Genomic DNA, 18,167 nt, shown 5'->3' with positions numbered 1-18,167 from the left:
GTAAGAGGTAAACTTATTCAAATTTACATGTTAAAAAAGCATGACATAGGCAAGGGAGAGATGTCTGCCCCCCAACCACCCAAACCCCACCCCTACTCTACCCACCTTCCTCTTGAGGTCTGTGGCTGATGAGAGAGCAGGTCAGAGGTCATGAGAGCAGGAGATCTAGTCCTGCCCCTCACTAGCCGCAGCACTTGGGAGTGGCCCCTGCACCTCAACTGGGCAACACAGTAGAGCTGGCCCTCGTGGTATAGGTGTGGGTGAACCAGTGCTGAGGGTGTCAGAGCTGGAGAACCTGTCCTGTCCCTTGCTGACTGTTGCATGTGGTGAACTAACTAGGGCAGTGCTGGAGAGCTCCCCCTGGTGGTGAGAATGGGGGAAAACTGGCAAGCTGACCAACCCTGCAACCACCCAGGCCCAAAACCAGGGCTATGAGTTGGCCCACCCCAACATCCACCCCATCTATGATCTTCTGGAGACCCAATGCAGGATCTCCATGACACAGGGCAACAACCAGATATCCAAGAGGAGTCCCCGTGAGGGCCCAGTATTGATAGTGTTGTAGAAACCAGAGATCTTGAACCAGACCAATAACTCATTGCAGTGAATACTTGCAAGCAAAGATGTATGGACTAAAGGGTATAATGCGTCACATTACAGCTTCCATGACAAGATTTTCCTTTTTTCTTTTCTTTTACTTTATATTAGTTTGAGAGAGAGGTTTCAAGGGTAGAGGGTGGATACAAAGGGATGGGAAGATGAATGGGATCAAGATGCATGATATAAAAACCACAAAGAACCAATAAAATGGTTTTATGGATTAGTAGTTCCCTTGAAATAAAAACATGATTATTGTTAAAAGGGAAACATTAGTTACACTGAACTTGATAGACTTTATTTGAGAAAAGTAATAATTCTTGAATTTTGGACTACAAATGTTTTAGAATGTTCCACCTCACCACACTTACACAGAGACTGTATTTACAGACGGAACAGAAAATGACATAAAAATAACCTGATTAAATGTAACTAGCAGTTGTCTTATATGATGGTTTCACAGCTTCAGCCTTAAAGGGCCTGGAGGTTCAGCTGTTATGATTTGCTAAGACTCAGCTAAGTGTTTCATGAGTATACTTCCAAGTTAGGTTAAAATTGTTTATATACCAAGTTGGGTTGCCTTTTCTATGCATAGGAACCTTTAATACAAAGTTGAAACATGTATAGAAACAGATTTAGGCCAAATTTAATACAACATTGCTAAATATGTAGCTCATTACACTCAATTGATCTATCTCTGCTTTGGGTGTGGGTAGGCATAAAGCATGTGAAAGATTTTCCAATTCGTCCAGGAGAGATATTTAAGTATAAATGGACAGTTACTGTAGAAGACGGACCAACTAAATCAGATCCACGGTGCCTGACCCGCTATTATTCAAGTTTCATTAACCCCGAGAGAGATCTAGCTTCAGGACTCATTGGCCCTCTTCTCATCTGCTACAAAGAATCTGTAGATCAAAGAGGAAACCAGGTGAGATCTTTCCTTACCAAGTATTAAGTTTGAAACTAAAAGTGGAATAAAATGCCTATGGACTTATAGATATTGCTTATACTCTTTTAATATAGGTACCTCTATAACCTGTAGAAAATCTAATCCAATAAAAGTGATTAAACTGAGTTCTACTTAGCTTTTATTAAATTTGAGTTTTCCAAGAAACTTGCCTCTGGATAAACAGAAAAGCCTGGACCATAGATTCTTTCTATAATACTCAGTCCCAATTTGGGGTTTTGCTTTCCTCCAAGGTTCTTGCCCATTTTTACCTGTCCAATTGCCACCTACATTTAAATGACTAATTTTATTTGAGACAGAGTTCCAGGTGTCCCAGGCTGACCTCAAACTCCTTACATAGTTGAATATGGTCGTTGACTTCTGGTCCTCCTACATATACATTGTGAATAATGGGATTTATAGGTACGTGTCGGTTTATGCCCAGTTTATGCAGTACTGTATTTCAGACCTATGACTTGGCATATGCTAAGCAAACTGAAATGCATCTACCAACTAAAATACTTTCCAGAACAATATAATTTTTTCAACCTACAAATTTATATCTGCAGCCTATGTTTCTTTCCTGGAAATCTCCATTATGAATTAATCAAAAACACCTTAAAATTAGCCTTGTAGGTGATACATGCCTCCAGTCTCAGTACAGGGAGACTGAGTTAGGTGAATTTTGAGTTTAAGGCCAGCTTGGAATACATAGGAAGTTCTAGGCCAGCTTCTCCCATGAGGAAAAACTGTGAGAAAACAAAAGCAATGCATATGTAGCATCTACAACACTATGTGACATTTAGTAATGGGCCAATATTTGTTGAGGAAAATATAAAATTATTTTGATTATGGTTAGATTTAGACTATTTCTGCTGCTTTAGAAGATTATCTGAGCTGGGAAGTGGTGGCACACACCTTTAAACCCAACACTTAGGAGGTGGATTTCTGAGAGTTTGAGGCCAGCCTGGTCTACAGAGTGAGTTCCAGGAAGCCACGACTGTTATACAGAGAAGCACTGTCTGAAAAAAAAAAGAAAATTGTCTAAGTAAGAAAAACTTAGTTCTTTTACAAAATCTAATTTCTTGACTCCAGAAGAACTCATTGCTATATTTTGAGGCTTGACGGTGCGCTTATTTAGGCTATTTAGGATGCACAAATCCCTACTCATTGGAAGGGATTCATAGGTTTAATGATCAAAGGACTTGAATACAGGTATAACATATGGTATACAAATTCAGAGTAGTGTGACTTTGAACTTAATATTTGGATATGACCAAATATCTTTCCTGAGAATGTTTCCTAATTATACTTTTTTCTACCAGCTTTTGGAAGGTGACGGGAATATATATTCTCCAATTTCCTCTTCAGCATTTTGACTTTTCAACTATAGGTTATACAAAATGAAATTTACACATATGAGGTTTAGATATAAAATTTTATACTCAATTAGCAGGCTACTAACTCATGAATTTGGCTTACTATACAAAGTACTATTCTAAGATACTGGGTTCTTTAGAACAAAATCTTTATGGTATTAGTATTATTCAGTGTTCATCCTATCATATATAAATTCCTTTTTATTTTATTTATTTTTAGTTTACTATAAGCTGGTAGCCTTATGTAAAGTTAGTTATAAAATAGAAACTTAGAAATTGTATTGATTTTATTTGACTTGAATGACTTATCTTTAAGATCTATATTTCTCTACATTAAACATGGAAAAAAATGAGGCTATAAACTGTATCGGTAATATGATCTTGGGTCCAGGAAGAATGAAATTTACTACATCAACCTACCTTCCTGCCTTAAAGTTACATTAGTTCAAAACATATACTCATCACTCAAATGCTCATCTCTGTTCCAAGACATGCCATAATAGCGACTGTTCAGAGGAAGTGAATTGAACCAAAGGGTTAGTATATGCCTCCATCCTGGTTGCTAGCTCCTACCTACAATATGAGTGGCATTTACTTCTCCCTTTTAATATATGTTATTAACAGATGATGTCAGACAAGAGAAATGTTATCCTGTTTTCTCTATTTGATGAGAACCAAAGCTGGTACCTCACAGAGAACATGCAACGCTTCCTCCCCAATGCATCTGATACACAGCCCCAGGACCCTGAGTTCCAGACCTCCAACATCATGCACAGTGAGTAAAGAATCACTTGTAGCTGGGTGGTGGTGGAACATGCCTTTAATCCCATTACTCAGTAGGCAGATCTCTGTGAGTTCAAGACTAGGCTGGTCTACGACCAGGCTGGTCCACAGAGTGAGTTCCAGGACAGCTAGGGCTGTTACATAGAGAAACCCTTTCTCAAACAAACAAACAAATAAAAAAGAATCATCTTATTTAATGCACATCTGGTAAAGAGAAATAGATGGCCCCAACTGATGTCTAGATAATATGTGCTATGTATATACTATAAATAAATATGTAACTGTGACTTATATAATGCATATTTTAAAAATCCACCAACGACTTTTCCTTTCAATGTTTATTTGGCTACCCTGTCCTTTTAATTTGTATTTTATCTTCTATAATACTCCTTTTTGCCAACCATTCCATACCAAGATAACTCATTTCAGATTATTTTCTTATTATTATATAACCATATCCTACATACATAGTAGCCTTTCTAAAATGTTAGATTTATCTCCTCATTGTCTAAGATCAAAGTGTCAGAAGACTTAGTTTCTTCTTTAATCTATCTTTAGCTTTTAGATCTTGCTTGATCTGTATGTACTCTTGCATGATCTTTTCTTTGTACCTGTCTGTAGACCGAGTTTCTGTCCCACTTGGTCCTGCAGTCATTCAGTCCCAAAGAAACACATAGAGGCTTATATTAATTATAAACTGTTTGGCCTATTAGTTCAGGCTTATTACTAACTAGCCCTTGCAATGTAAATTAACCCATAATTCTTGTCTATGTTCAGCCACCTGACTCGGTACCTTTTTTCACTAAGGCATTCTCACCTTGCTTGCTCTGCATCTGCCTGGTGACTGCCTTTCTGCCTTTCCTCTTCCCAGAATTCTCCTAGTTTGGTTGCCCTGCCTATACATCCTGCCTGGCTCCTGGCCAATCAGCGGTTTTTTAAACCAATACAAGTGACAATCTTTAGAGTGTACAAGAGCATTATCCCACAGCACCTGTCTTTCTGTATTGTAATAATCTATTATAAAGAATTTAAGTTCTGGGGCTGGAGAGATGGCTCAGAGGTTAAGAGCACTGGCTGCTCTTCTAGAGGTTCTGAGTTCAATTCCCAGCAACCATTTGGTGGCTCACAACCACCTATAATGAAATTTGGTGTCCTCTTCTGGTCTGCAGGCATACGTACAGGCAGAACACTGTATAATAAATAAATAAATAAATAAATCTTAAAATAAAATTTAAAAAAAGGAATTTAGGATCTACACTAATAACCTTATTTTAACTAATTTTCTCCTTAAAGATCCATTTCCAAAAACAGCCACATTTGGAAGTATTGTAGTTTCAAGCATCAACAAGAAAATTTGGGGAACACAATTCAGTATATAAATTATTTATATGTATTGTTTATATATAAACACAGATCTGAGGAGCCAAAACATAGTAAAAGTTTAATCTTACTGTACTACTAGGAAAGGATTCTATCAGTAAGAGAGATAACATGACATGCCTATCAAACTGCAAAACTAGGAGACCATTATTGCTAGTGGGTATGGGTAAAAGGGGACTGTCATATATTACTAGTAGAAAACACTAATTATTCTTTTGAAGACTACCTCATATATTAAAAATTTAAATATATGTTTTTGAAATCCTGATCCTCACTTGGATGGAATAAGCATATATCACCCTGTCTATTTCATATAATATAACTAAAATACCTAGCCAAATCATGGAAAAGCTGCCTAAGAACAGAACCTTGAAAAGGTATGTTGTAAGTTATACTCACCTTCCGGGATGTGCCTTCTATCAGAATTCTATGCCCCTTAGCTCATAGTATTGGTCCTCAGCTTCAAGTCAACCTAAGCCTCATATTTAATTTTAATTTCTGGTAATAGTTGCCTATTATATTCCCAAGCCATAGTACTTTATTCTCCCTTCTTCTAAAACTTTTGGTGTTTATAATCCCTTCAATTGCATTTATATTTTTTCATGTACTCAAAGACATGGGTTGTTTTGTAAAGAATCTGATTCATAATATTTAACTCAACACATATTTTTTCTTCCTCTTCACTCTAAGGTGGTCATGATTTTGTTGTTGATTTTCCCCACCTGACAGAATATTGCATTTTATTGTTTCCTTAATGTAGTATAAACTAGGTATATATGATTTTATATTTCTATCCATCACTTCTCCATTTCCTACTATAGCTTATTTCAAATACTAGGGTAAGCACATGTCTGGATAGTGAAAGCATATTATTTTAATAGAGACAATATTTAAAGTAAGAGAGAGATTGTTACTTAGAATCTTAAAAAAGTGAAACAGGTGTATTAGTCAGAGTTCTCTGGAGTAGCAGAACTTATAGAATATATATATCCTTGGGAGCTGTGAAGAAATATAACTGTGTGATTTCAGACTCCTACTCTGTATATTGTTATGACATCTTCAGCAGGCTAATGTAGTAGTAACATTCCCCCACCACCAGTTGTACATAGTTCACAAGGACCTTTATTAATCCATGTGAAAGCTACTTTTGCTAGTGATGTGAAATGTATTTTTCCAAATATTTCTCCAAATTTCATTTTTTTTAGATTCTGTGAAGCCATCTCTCTCTTGCTTTAAACATTGTCTATATTAAAATAATATACTTTCACTGCCCAGACAGGTACTTCTTACCCTAGTGTTTGAAACAAGCTGTAATAGGAAATGGAGAAGCAATGGATAGAAAAATAAAATCATAGATATCTAGTTTGTATTACACTAAGAAAACAATAAAATGCAACGGACAGTTGTATTTTTCATAATCATTTACCAACTAGCTCATTATTTTACTTATTTTCTGAGATACTGCCCTTCTAATATGTATTTAATTTCTACTTATATTTATGTCAGTTTCTAAACTCTATATTTAATTTGATATATTTGCTTACATTAATAATGCATTTAAGGGAGATGGAAAGATGGATATTCTAGTTTTATATTGTGTCTATGATAAAACAATCTGACCAAAAGAAATTTGGAGAGGAAAGGGTTTATTTGGCTTACACTTCCAGACCATAGTCCACCACTGATGGAAGTAAAGGCAGGAACCTGGAGACCGAAATCATGGAGTGAAGCATGATTAAAAACTCAGGGAGAGAAATTGGGGTTCAACCTGAAGATTTGAAAAGCAAAACAGCCAGATACTGGCTCTTACTTTGACTCAGTCTGAAATGATGATCCTGCCTCCAGGAAGCTCAGAATGAGACAGAACTGTCTCCGCTCATTTTATAATCCTCTCTAGGGCTGTGATTAAAGGTGTGATTAATGGGATTAAAGGCATGCACCGCCTAGTTTCTATGGCAAACTAGTGTGTCTACTGGGATTAAAGGTGTATATCACCACTGCCTGCTCTGTAAGGCTGATCAGTGTGGCTCTTTTACTCTCTGATCTTCAGGCAAGCTTTATTTATTAAAATACAAATAGAGTGCCACTACAATAGAGGAACATTGGTTACTGACTCCCTCTCTGACTCATACATAGCTAGCTTTTTATATCTCCTATGATGGCCTGCTTGAGGAATCACACTGTCTACAGTGGAATGACTGTCCTACATAAATTAATAATCAAAACAATTCCTCCCAGATGTATCCACCATATTAGCCAGGGTTCTCTAAGAGAACAGAATTTATTGAGTGAACCTATAAATAGAAAGGGGATTTATTAGAATGGCTTACAGGCTGTGGTCCAGCTAGTCCAAAAATGACTGTCTATCAAGGGAAGTTCAAAGAATCTGGTAGATGTTCAGTCCATAAGGTTAGAAGTCTCATCTTATCTTTTATAGCAGGATTAATAAAAACTCAGAGACTGTTATTGGGGTTCAACCTAAAGATCCAAAAAGCAAAGCAGCCAGCCACTGGCTCTTACCTCAACTTCACTCTGAAATGGCAATCCTTCTTCCAATAATCTCAGAATGAGATTGAGACTGAGAGCTTTCTCTCCCAGTTTATAATCCTCTCTAGTTATGTGATTAAAGGCATACACAACTGGGATTAAAACACGTACTGCCCAGTTTCTATGGCAAGTAGTGTGGCTACTGGGATTAAAGGTGTGTTACCACTGCCTGCTCTGTAAGGCTGATCAGTGGGGCTATTTTACTCTCTGATCTTCAGGCAAGCTTTATTTATTAAAAGATGATTGAAATGCCACTACAGCCTTCAGTATACATCAGAATCCCAAAAAGGCAGGCTCTAATAGCAGTGAAGAAATTGACTTGCCAGAGAGGCAAAGAAAGAAGGCTTCCTTTTTCCATTTCCTTTATATAGGCTGACAGCAGAAGGTGTGACCCAGATTAAAGGTAAATCTTCACATTTCAAAAGCTACAGATTAAAGGTTTATCTTCCCATCTCAGAAGATCTGACCTAAAAGTGGGTCTTCCGAGTTCAAATAATTTAAGAAAATGTTTTCACAGGTGAACTCAGCCACTTGGGTTTTAGTGTAATCAAGTTGACAACCAAGAATAGCCATCATGCTAGTAAACCAACCTGATTCAGGCAATTCCTCAGTTGAGGATTCTCTTCTTGGATGACCACAGACTTTGTCAGATTGACAATTAAAGCTAGCAAGAACAATTGCTCAGCAGTTAAGTTGATGTTCTGCTTTCAGAGAACCTGAGAGTTTAGTTCCAGCATCCCATTTGGGCAGCTCACAACTGCCTGTAATTCTAGCTCCAGGGTATCTGACATCCTCTTCAGGCAGCTGCACTCATGTACACACTGCACATACACACACCCCACACAAACATACTGAAAAATAAAAATCTTTAAAAGTGATACATTTAAATTTTCTTTTGTGTGTATGTGTGTATGAGAGAAAAGAAAGAGAGAAAGAATAGAGACAGGGAGAATGAATGTGTGCTGGTATGATTGCACAGTACATTTGTGGAGGTCTGAGAACAATTCTCTAGAGTTGGCTCTTTACTCATAGTAATTATTTTCCACTTGAGAATAGGTTAGAGACATCATGCCCAATTGCTTTTAATAACTCATCATGTATTTCATTTGGATAAAGATGTGTGTTGTCTTAGATAAGCAATATCATGAAATTCTGAACACTTCACAGTGATACAATATATAGTGGTGTCTATATTCTAGTTGCGTCTGCCACTGCATTTTCTCCATGTGGTACAGAAATTTAGAACAAGTATTTAGTCTTTTGTTTCTTTGGATCTGAAGCATAATACAATGCTAACACTGATCATTTGTTTTGGGTTTATCTATGTAAGTTACTCTTTTTTCCATTGCAACTATTAATTTGTAGGAAAAATGCTTCGAGATTTTACAAATACCTTGTCCCTCATCAAACTTCCCAAAGTGTATATCCAAATCTCTCTTTAAATGTCTCCTTACTTTAGGATTGGAGTTGGGTGATTAAATATTAATAGTCTACCTGATTTATAACTGTTCTCTGTGGTAAGCTGATGAGCATAATATATGATAATTTTCTAATTGTATCCTAACAATCATAATCCAAAATAATAAATTCATGATACAACTGAATCCCTTGTTGTACATTGCTTTTGTAGGCATCAATGGCTATGTTTTTGGTAGCTTGCAGTTGAATGTTTGTCTGCATGAGGTGGCCTATTGGTACATTCTCAGTGTTGGAGCACAGACAGACTTCTTATCTATCTTCTTCTCTGGATATACCTTCAAACACAAAACGGTCTATGAAGATACACTTACCCTGTTCCCATTCTCAGGAGAAACTGTCTTTATGTCGATGGAAAACCCAGGTCAGCTATTTATATTATCATTTCAGTAACCACTGTGAGTGTTTCATTGTTTGTTTGCCTGGTACCTTGTATTTGGACAGACAGTAAATATTTCAAGTGAATTTGATATGTGGCTTTTGTAATAGGAAAGTATTTTAATGAGGAACAAAGAGCGTAGAATTTGGTTGAGATATAAATAATAAAGATATAAATACATCATGAACATAAATATTTCTTCTACATTTTACTAGTATGTTTATAAATAATTTTGCCAATTGTACCTTTGTATATAATCCTTATGTATAATACTTTCAAATGTATGTTTCATTTATTTTTAAAAAATATTTATTAAGGATATTCGTTTTTTATTATTAAAAATTTCTGCCTTCTCCCCACCTCCGTTTTCCCTCCCCCCTCCCCTCCCCCTCCCTCTCCAGTCCAAAGAGCAGTCAGGGTTTCCTGCCCTGTGGGCAGTCCAAGGTCCTCCCCCCTCCATCCAGGTCTAGGAAGGTGAGGATCCAAACAGACTAGATTCCCACAAAGCCAGTACACGCAGTAGGATCAAAACACAGTGCCATTGTCCTTGGCTTCTCAGTCAGAACTCATTGCCCACCACGTTCAGAGAGTCTGGTTTGATCCTATGCTTTTTCAGTTCCAGTCGACCTGGCCTTGGTGAGCTCCCATTAGATCAGCCGCACCGTCTCAGTGGGTGGGTGCACCCCTCGCAGTCCTGACTTCCTTGCTCATGTTCTCCCTCCTTCAGTTCCTCATTTGGGCCTTGGGAGCTCAGTCCGGTGCTCCAATGTGGGTCTCTGTCTCTATCTCCATCCATCGCCAGATGAAGGTTCTATGGTGATATGCAAGATATTCATCAGTGTGGCTATAGGAAAGGGCCATTTCAGGCTCCCTCTCCTCAGCTGCCCAAGAAACTAGCTGGGGACATCTCCTTGGACACCTGGGAACCCCTCTAGAGTCAAGTCTCTTGCCAACCCTAAAATGGCTCCCTTAATTAAGATATCTTCTTCCCTGCTCCCATATCTACCCTTCCTCCATCCCAACCATCCCATTCCACCAGGGTCTACCAATCCTCCTCTCCTCACTTTTCTCTCCCCATCTCCCCATCTTCCCTTACCCCCACCCCCACCCCCAAGATCCCAATTTTGCCTGGCAATCTAGTCTACTTCCAATATCCAGGATGATAACTATATGTTTTTCTTTGGGTTCACCTTCTTATTTAGCTTCTCTAGGATCACGAATTATAAGCTCACTGACATTTATTTATGTCTAGAATCCACTTATGAGTGAGTACATACCAAATTCGTCTTTTTGGGTCTGGGTTACCTCACTCAGAATAGTGTTTTCTATTTCCATCCATTTCCATGCAAAGTTCAAGATGTCATTGTTTTTTACCGCTGAGCAGTACTCTAATGTGTATATATTCCACAATTTATCCATTCTTCCATTGAAAGGCATCTGGGTTGTTTCCAGGTTCTGGCTATTACAAATAATGCTGCTATGAACATAGTTGAACAAATGCTTTTGTAATATGATAGGGCATCTCTTGGGTATATTCCCAAGAGTGGTATTGCTGGATCCTGGGGTAGGTTGATCCCAAATTTCCAGAGAAACTGCCACATTGATTTCCAAAGTGGTTGCACAAGTTTGCATTCCCACCAGCAATGGATGAGGGTACCCCTTCCTCCACAGCCTCTCCAGCAAAGGCTATCCTTGGTGTTTTTGACTTTAGCCATTCTGACAGGTGTAAGATGATATCTCAAAGTTGTTTGGATTTGCATTTCCCTGATTGCTAAGGAAGTTGAGCACGACCTTAAGTGTCTTTTGGCCATTTGAACTTCTTCTGTTGAGAATTCTCTGTTCAGTTCAGTGCCCCATTTTTTAAATTGGGTTAATTAGATTTTAGAGTCTAGTTTCTTGAGTTCTTTATATGTTTAGGAGATCAGACCATTGTCTGTTGCGGGGTTGGTGAAGATCTTCTCCCAGTCAGTAGGTTGCCTTTTTGTCTTAGTGACAGTGCCCTTTGCTTTACAGAAGCTTCTTAGTTTCAGGAGGTCCCATTTATTCTTTGTTGCCCTTAATGCCTGTTCTGCTGGGGTTATACATAGGAAGTGGTCTCCTGTGCCCATGTGTTGTAGAGTACTTCCCACTTTCTCTTCTATCAGGTTCAGTGTGGTCAGATTTATATTGAGGTCTTTAATCCATTTGGACTTGAGTTTTGTGCATGGTGAGAGATATGGATCGATTTTCATTCTTCTACAGGTTGACATCCAGTTATGCCAGCACCACTTATTGAAGATGCTTTCTTTCTTCCATTGTATACTTTTAGCTCCCTTGTCGAAAATCAGGTGTTCATAGGTTTGTGGGTTAATATCCGGGTCTTCTATTCTATTCCATAGATCGACTTCTCTGTTTTTATGCCAATACCAAGCTGTTTTTAATACTGTAGCTCTGTAATAGAGTTTGAAGTCAGGGATGGTAATGCCTCCAAAAGTTCCTTTATTGTATAAGATTGTTTTCGCTATCCTGGTTTTTTGTATTTCCATATAAAGTTGATTATTGTTCTCTCAAGGTCTGTGAAGAATTTTCCTGGGATTTTGATGGGGATTGCATTGAATCTATAGATTGCTTTTGGTAGAATTGCCATTTTTACTATGTTGATCGTTCCAATCCAATAGCAAGGGAGATCCTTCCAGTTTGTGGTATGCTCTTCAATTTCTTTCTTCAAAGACTTAAAGTTCTTGTCAAATAGATCTTTCACTTCCTTGGTTAGAGTTACCCCAAGATATTTTATGCTGTTTGTGGCTATCGTGAAAGGTGATGCTTCTCTGTTTTCCCTCTCTGCATCCTTATCCTTTGTGTATAGGAGGGCAATTGATTTTTTTGAGTTCATCTTGTATGCTGCCACATTACTAAAGGTGTTTATCAGCTGTAGGAGATCTTTGGTAGAGTTTTTGGGGTCACTTATGTACACTATCATATCATCTGCAAATAGCAAAATTTAACTTCTTCCTAGCCAATTTGAATCCCCTTGATCTCCTTATGTTGTCTTATTTCTAGTGCAAGAACTTCAAGCACTATATTGAAGAGGTATGGAGAGAGTGCCTTGTCGTGTTCCTAATTTTAGTGGAATGGTTTTGAGTTTCTCTCCATTTAATTTGATAGTAGCTGTTGGCTTGCTGTAAATAGCTTTTTATTATATTTAGGTATGACCCTTGTATCCCTAATCTCTCCAAGACCTTTATCATAAAGGGGTGTTGAATTTTGCCAAATCTTTTTCAGCATCTAATAAAATGATCATATGATTTTTTCTTTCAATTTATTTATATGATGGATTACATTGATAGATTTTTATATGTTGAACCAGCCCTGCATTTCTGTGATGAAGCCAACTTGATCATAATGGATAATTTTTCTAAGGTGTTCTTTGGATTGTTTTCTGTGTTTCTGTTTTGTTGATTTCAGCCCTCAGTTTGATTATTTCCAGTCTTCTACTCCTCCTGTGTGAGTCTGCTTCTTTTTTTTCTAGAGCTTTCAGGTGTGCTGTTAAGTCTCCAATGTGTGCTTTCTCTGTTTGTTTTTTTTTTAAGTGGGCACTTAGTGCTATGAACTTTCCTCTTAGGACTGATTTCATATTGTCCCATAGGTTTGAGTATGTTGTGTCTTTATTTTCATTAAATTCAAGGAAGACTTTAATTTCTTTCTTTATTTCTTCCTTTACCCAGGGGTGATTCAGTAGTTGACAGTTCAGTTTCCATGAGTTTGTAGGCATTTTGGGGGTAGCATTGTTGTTGAATTCTAGTTAATCCATGGTGATCCGATAAGACCCAGGTGGTTGCTAATATTTTTTTTGTATCTGTGGAAGTTTGCTTTGTTACTGAATATGTGGTCAATTTTCAAGAAGGTTCCATGAACTGCAGAGAAGAAGGTATATTCTTTCCTATTTAGGTGGAATGTTCTATAGTTGTCTGTTAAGTCCATTTGATTCATTACCTCCATTAATTCTCTTATTTCTCTGTTAGGTTTCTGCCTGATTGACCTGTCATTGGTGAGAGAGCTGTGTTGAAGTCTCCTACTATTAGTGTGTGTGGTTTGATGACTGCCTTGTGTTCTAGAAGTGTTTCTTTTATATAAGTGGGTGCTTTTATATTAGGGGCATAGATATTCAGGATTGAGACTTCATCCTGATGAATTATTCCTGTTATGAGTATAAAATGTCCATCTCCATCTATTCTGATTGATTTTAGTTTGAAGTCAATTTTGTTAGAAATTAGTATGGGCACACCCGCTTATTTCTTAGGTCCATTTGCTTGAAAAAACTTTTCCTAACCCTTTACTCTGAGTAGATGTCTGTCTTTGTGGTTGAGGTGTGTTTCTTGTAAACAGCAGAATGTTGGATCCTGTTTTCTTATCCAATCTCTTAGTCTGTGCCTTTTTATATGTGAATTGAGTCTATTAATATTAAGTGATATTAATGTCCAGTGGTTGTTGACTCCGGTTATTTTATCTATTTATTCATTTTTTGGGGAGGTAGTAGGGTTTGTGTGGTTCCCTTCTTTGAGTTGTGGTTGTGAAGGGTCGCTAGATGTTTGAGTTATTGTAGGCATTGTTGGCAATGTTGGATTCCTTGGGTTGTGATTTTATTAAGGATATTCTGTATGCCAAGGACTATAATCATTGGTAATGTATGGCAGCGCCAGCTCAGTATTGTATTTTGATTTTCAGTAGTTTGAATATTATGTTTCTATGCTTGGAAAGAGAGAGAGAGATTAGATAGATAGGAAAGAGAAAGGTAGTATATTTTGTGTGGTGTTCTCTTACCTCATTTATATAATTTGGTGTCTTGTCAATTTTAAGATATATTCGTCTGTAGACAGAGACTGCACTTTCATTTCCCGGCTGGTCAGACCCAAATAATCACACAAATAATTTGGCCAATGGCTCTGGTGTATTCCTATACAGCTTTTACATCTTAAATTTGCATATTTCTATTAATCTATGTATCATATCGAGGCTGTAGCCTACCAGTAATGTTCTGGCATCTTTCTCCTTCAGCAGCTCCATGGTCTTTCCTTGACTCCTCTCTCTCTCTCTCTCTCTCTCTCTCTCTCTCTCTCTCTCTCTCTCTCTCTCTCTCTTCAGACTTCCCACCTGCCTTTATTCTGCTACGTTATTGGCCAAAACAGCTTTATTTATCAACCAATGAAAGCAAAACATATACAGAAGGACATCCCACATCATCTGCCCTTTTCTGTCTAATTGAAAAGGAAGGCTTTAACTTTAACATAGTAAAATTACATATACAAAACGTTTATCAAGCAAGAATTATAATTATAAAATTTAGTCCATTTATATTTGTCAAATTAAGAAAACACTATCATTTATCCTATCTAAGTCTAAAGTTTTATATTTGATTTATCTTTTATCATAACTAAGTAAAACTATAATTATAACTGTCTAGTCGTCAACTCCACCAAAGACCCCAGAAGGATATAATATTACCTATGTAAACAGTAAGTCCATTGTAAGTAACTTCCAAAACTCTAGAAATTATAGAGACATCTCTCTATCTGGACAGTCACTCAAAGTTCTTCAGTAACATTGGGGCATCCATCTTTAGCTTACAGGCCTAAAGTATCTAGCAGACTTTTCAGTGAAGCAGGAAATTTGAAGATCTGTTTTGCCTTGTATTGGCAATGTTCATCAGTTAGTCTCTTCTGTTTTCCTCAGAATGCCTAACAGTTTCCTCTGTGAAGCAAAAACCCTGAAGGATCATCCTGTCCTTTGGAAAGTTCAGTAGTCACTTTTGTATGGGTCCTACATGTCCAGTTCATACAGCATAATAATCAAGTAGTCCAGGCAAGAGCAGTTTCTTGTCCAAATGGCTAGCCCTATCACATTGAAGGCAAATTCCATAACGACTTTCTTCAGTGCCCATCAATCAACCTTTCTGAAGTAATTGATGATTCCAAAAGTAGATATATCTCATTGTTGAGAAAACTCTAAGTTCTTAAAACATTTTAAATGCCATATTCTGTAGGTGTTTGATGTGTTAAAGATTATCTAACTGAAATATATCCCTATATATCTAGAAAACCTAAAATAAAAGTTTGAGTATTATAAATGACTACCTAGTCATCTTTGTTTCTTAATATACATTACATTTTTAATGAGCTGTATAAACATACCTTAAACAAGAGTAGAAATATACATATAACAAAATTGACCTTAAATTTGTAACAATAAACCAAAAGTCCATACCTATGTAAAGTATTCATTTCTATATCATATCAATCCCCCTTTTTTTTAGAAAGACCTTGACTGTGGCCATTAACCATTTATAATAAACACCTCTTAAATGAAAACAAGCATTTATAAACAGTATTTGAGAATTTGTGCATAGCTTTTTACATGATTTTCTGCTGATTGTGGGTGTTGTTACTCAGGTCTTTCATGGGGTATCCTGTATGGTTGATTCATCTCAGCCAACAGTCCTGAAGCTATCTATCATGGATGTTGGACCACCTGGGGCATTGCTTCAGTGGGTCTCATTTGATGAAACCATATTAGTTGGTAAGGAATCCATAGCTTTCTATCCTCTGTGGAAACAAAAGCAGAACCTCTTTTCCAAAGTAACATGTCCTTAGACTTAAATTTTGAAGTCAAGATGCCTTTAAAATATATATGTTGGTTTAGCTTAGCAGCCCATACAATGAAATAGCTCTCTGTACTTAGCTCATTCACAGTTAAAAAAAATTCAAAGAAAACACAATAATATACATAATCTAGACTTGTGTATTTTATCTTTACATGGCCTTTTTTACTCAATTTTTAATTTTTTAAATTTTTTTTGAGACAGGACTTCTCTGTGTATCTTTGGCTGTCAAAGATCTCACTCTATGGACCAGGCTAGCCTTGAACTCAGAGATCTGCCTGCCTCTGCCTCCCAAGTGCTAGGATTAAAGGCACGCACCACCATGTCTGACTACTCTAGTTCTTTTTTTAAGGACTTTCTCTATTCTTTTTCTTTTTTCCCAAGCCTATGTATATTTTTAAATATATTGTAAACTGTTTAGAAGTTTTTGTTTTTGTTTTTAATTTGAATCTGCCTTTACTGTATATCTCTATCTTTTGTTGAGCTCATGAATCTTTAATCTGTTAAACAGCATGCTAGAATTAAGGTTGTAGCTTTGGCTGTTGACTCTGTCCCATTCCTTAGCTTCTGAGAGTCTAGCTTCATGGTAGAGGTACTGGCGAGAGCCATGTTTATTGCCATAACTCTGTGGAGTTTTAAGGTCCATGTCATCACCACAAAGCCTGCCTGACTACTCATAAACACCATTTAAGTGTTCAGTGGCAGAGCCTCTTAAAAGAGCTGTAAAGTTTTTGCCATTAATGCTGCATCAGCTCCTTTTAAAGAAGCCACACATTTTCTTGCCTCTAGCTTACCTACCTGAGACAATGCTGCTATCAAGAAGCCTTGCTTGACTTTGTTCTTTTTTTGTCCAGAATCCATTTTTTAAAAGATTTATTTATTTATTATGTATAGTGTTCTATCTGTCTGTATGCTTACTGGCCAGAAGAGGGCACCAGATCTCATTACAGATGGCTGTGAGCCACCATGTGGTTGCTGGGAATTGAACTCAGGGCTTCTGGAAGAGCAGTCAGTGCTCTTAACCTCTGAGCCATCTCTCCAGCCCCAGAATCCATTTTTAAAAGTTTTGTCAGACTTTATGTGAAAATTCTTGTCTCACATTGGTTTCTGTCCTGTTGACCTGTCCATTGGTGAGAGAGGAATGTTGAAGTCTCCTACTATTAGTGTGTGGGGTTTGATGTGTGCTTTGAGTTCTAGTAATGTTTCTTTTACATATGTGGGTGCTTTTATATTAGGGGCATAGATATTCAGGATTGAGACTTCATCGTGATGAACTGTTCCTGTCATGAGTATAAAGTGTCCATCTCCATCTCTTCTGATTGATTTTAGTTTGAAATAAATTTTGTTAGATATTAGTATAGCCACACCCCCTTGTTTCTTAGATCCATTTGCTTGAAAAACCTTTTCCCAACCCTTTACTCTGAGTAAATATCTGTCTTTGTGGTTGAGGTTTGTTTCTTGTAAACAGCAGAATGTTGGTCCTGTTTTCACATCCATTCTCTTAACCTGTGCCTTTTTATAGGTGAATTGAGTCCATTGATATTAAGTAATATTAATGACCAGTGGTTGTTAACTCCAGTTTTGTTTTTTTTTGGGGGGGGTTGGTTTTTTGAGACAGGGTTTCTCTGTAGTTTTGGAGCCTGTCCTGGAATTAGCTCTTGTAGACCAGGCTGGTCTCAAACTCACAGAGATCTGCCTGCCTCTCCCTCCCAAGTGCTGGGATTAAAGGTGTGCGCCACCACCGCCCGGTGGTAGAGTTTATGTGTTTCCCTTCTTTCAGTTGTGCTGGTGGAGAGTTGTCAGATGCCTGTGTTATTATGGGTGTTGTTGGGTTCCCTGGGTTATGATTTTCCTTCTAGTTCTTTCTGTAAGGCTGGGTTTATGGCTACATATTGTTTAAATTTGTTTTTATCCTGGAATATCTTGTTTTCTCCATTGATGGTGAAAGAAAGCTTGGCTGGGTATAGTATTCTGGGCTTGCATCCATGGTCTCTCAGTTTCTGCAGCACATCGATCCAAGACCTTCTGGCTTTCATGGTTTCC

General features: G+C 37.4%; 1 protein-coding gene across 7 annotated transcripts in view; it reads left to right on the top strand.

Moving 5' to 3' along the window:
- The window catches only part of F8 (coagulation factor VIII), a 148,210-nt gene that overhangs the window by 43,269 nt on the left and 86,774 nt on the right, over positions 1–18,167 (top strand). For all 7 annotated transcript variants that reach the window (XM_075958588.1, XM_075958589.1, XM_075958592.1 and 4 more), the window contains 3 exons: positions 1,314–1,528; positions 3,550–3,700; positions 9,266–9,475. In XM_075958588.1, the coding sequence (XP_075814703.1) occupies positions 1,314–1,528; positions 3,550–3,700; positions 9,266–9,475 (576 nt within the window). The remainder of the gene's footprint in view (positions 1–1,313; positions 1,529–3,549; positions 3,701–9,265; positions 9,476–18,167) is intronic.

Source organism: Microtus pennsylvanicus, chromosome X, assembly GCF_037038515.1.
Source record: "Microtus pennsylvanicus isolate mMicPen1 chromosome X, mMicPen1.hap1, whole genome shotgun sequence".
NCBI lineage: Eukaryota > Metazoa > Chordata > Mammalia > Rodentia > Cricetidae > Microtus > Microtus pennsylvanicus.
Note: the sequence above shows the minus strand (reverse complement) of the source record. Positions and strands in the feature narration are given on the sequence as shown.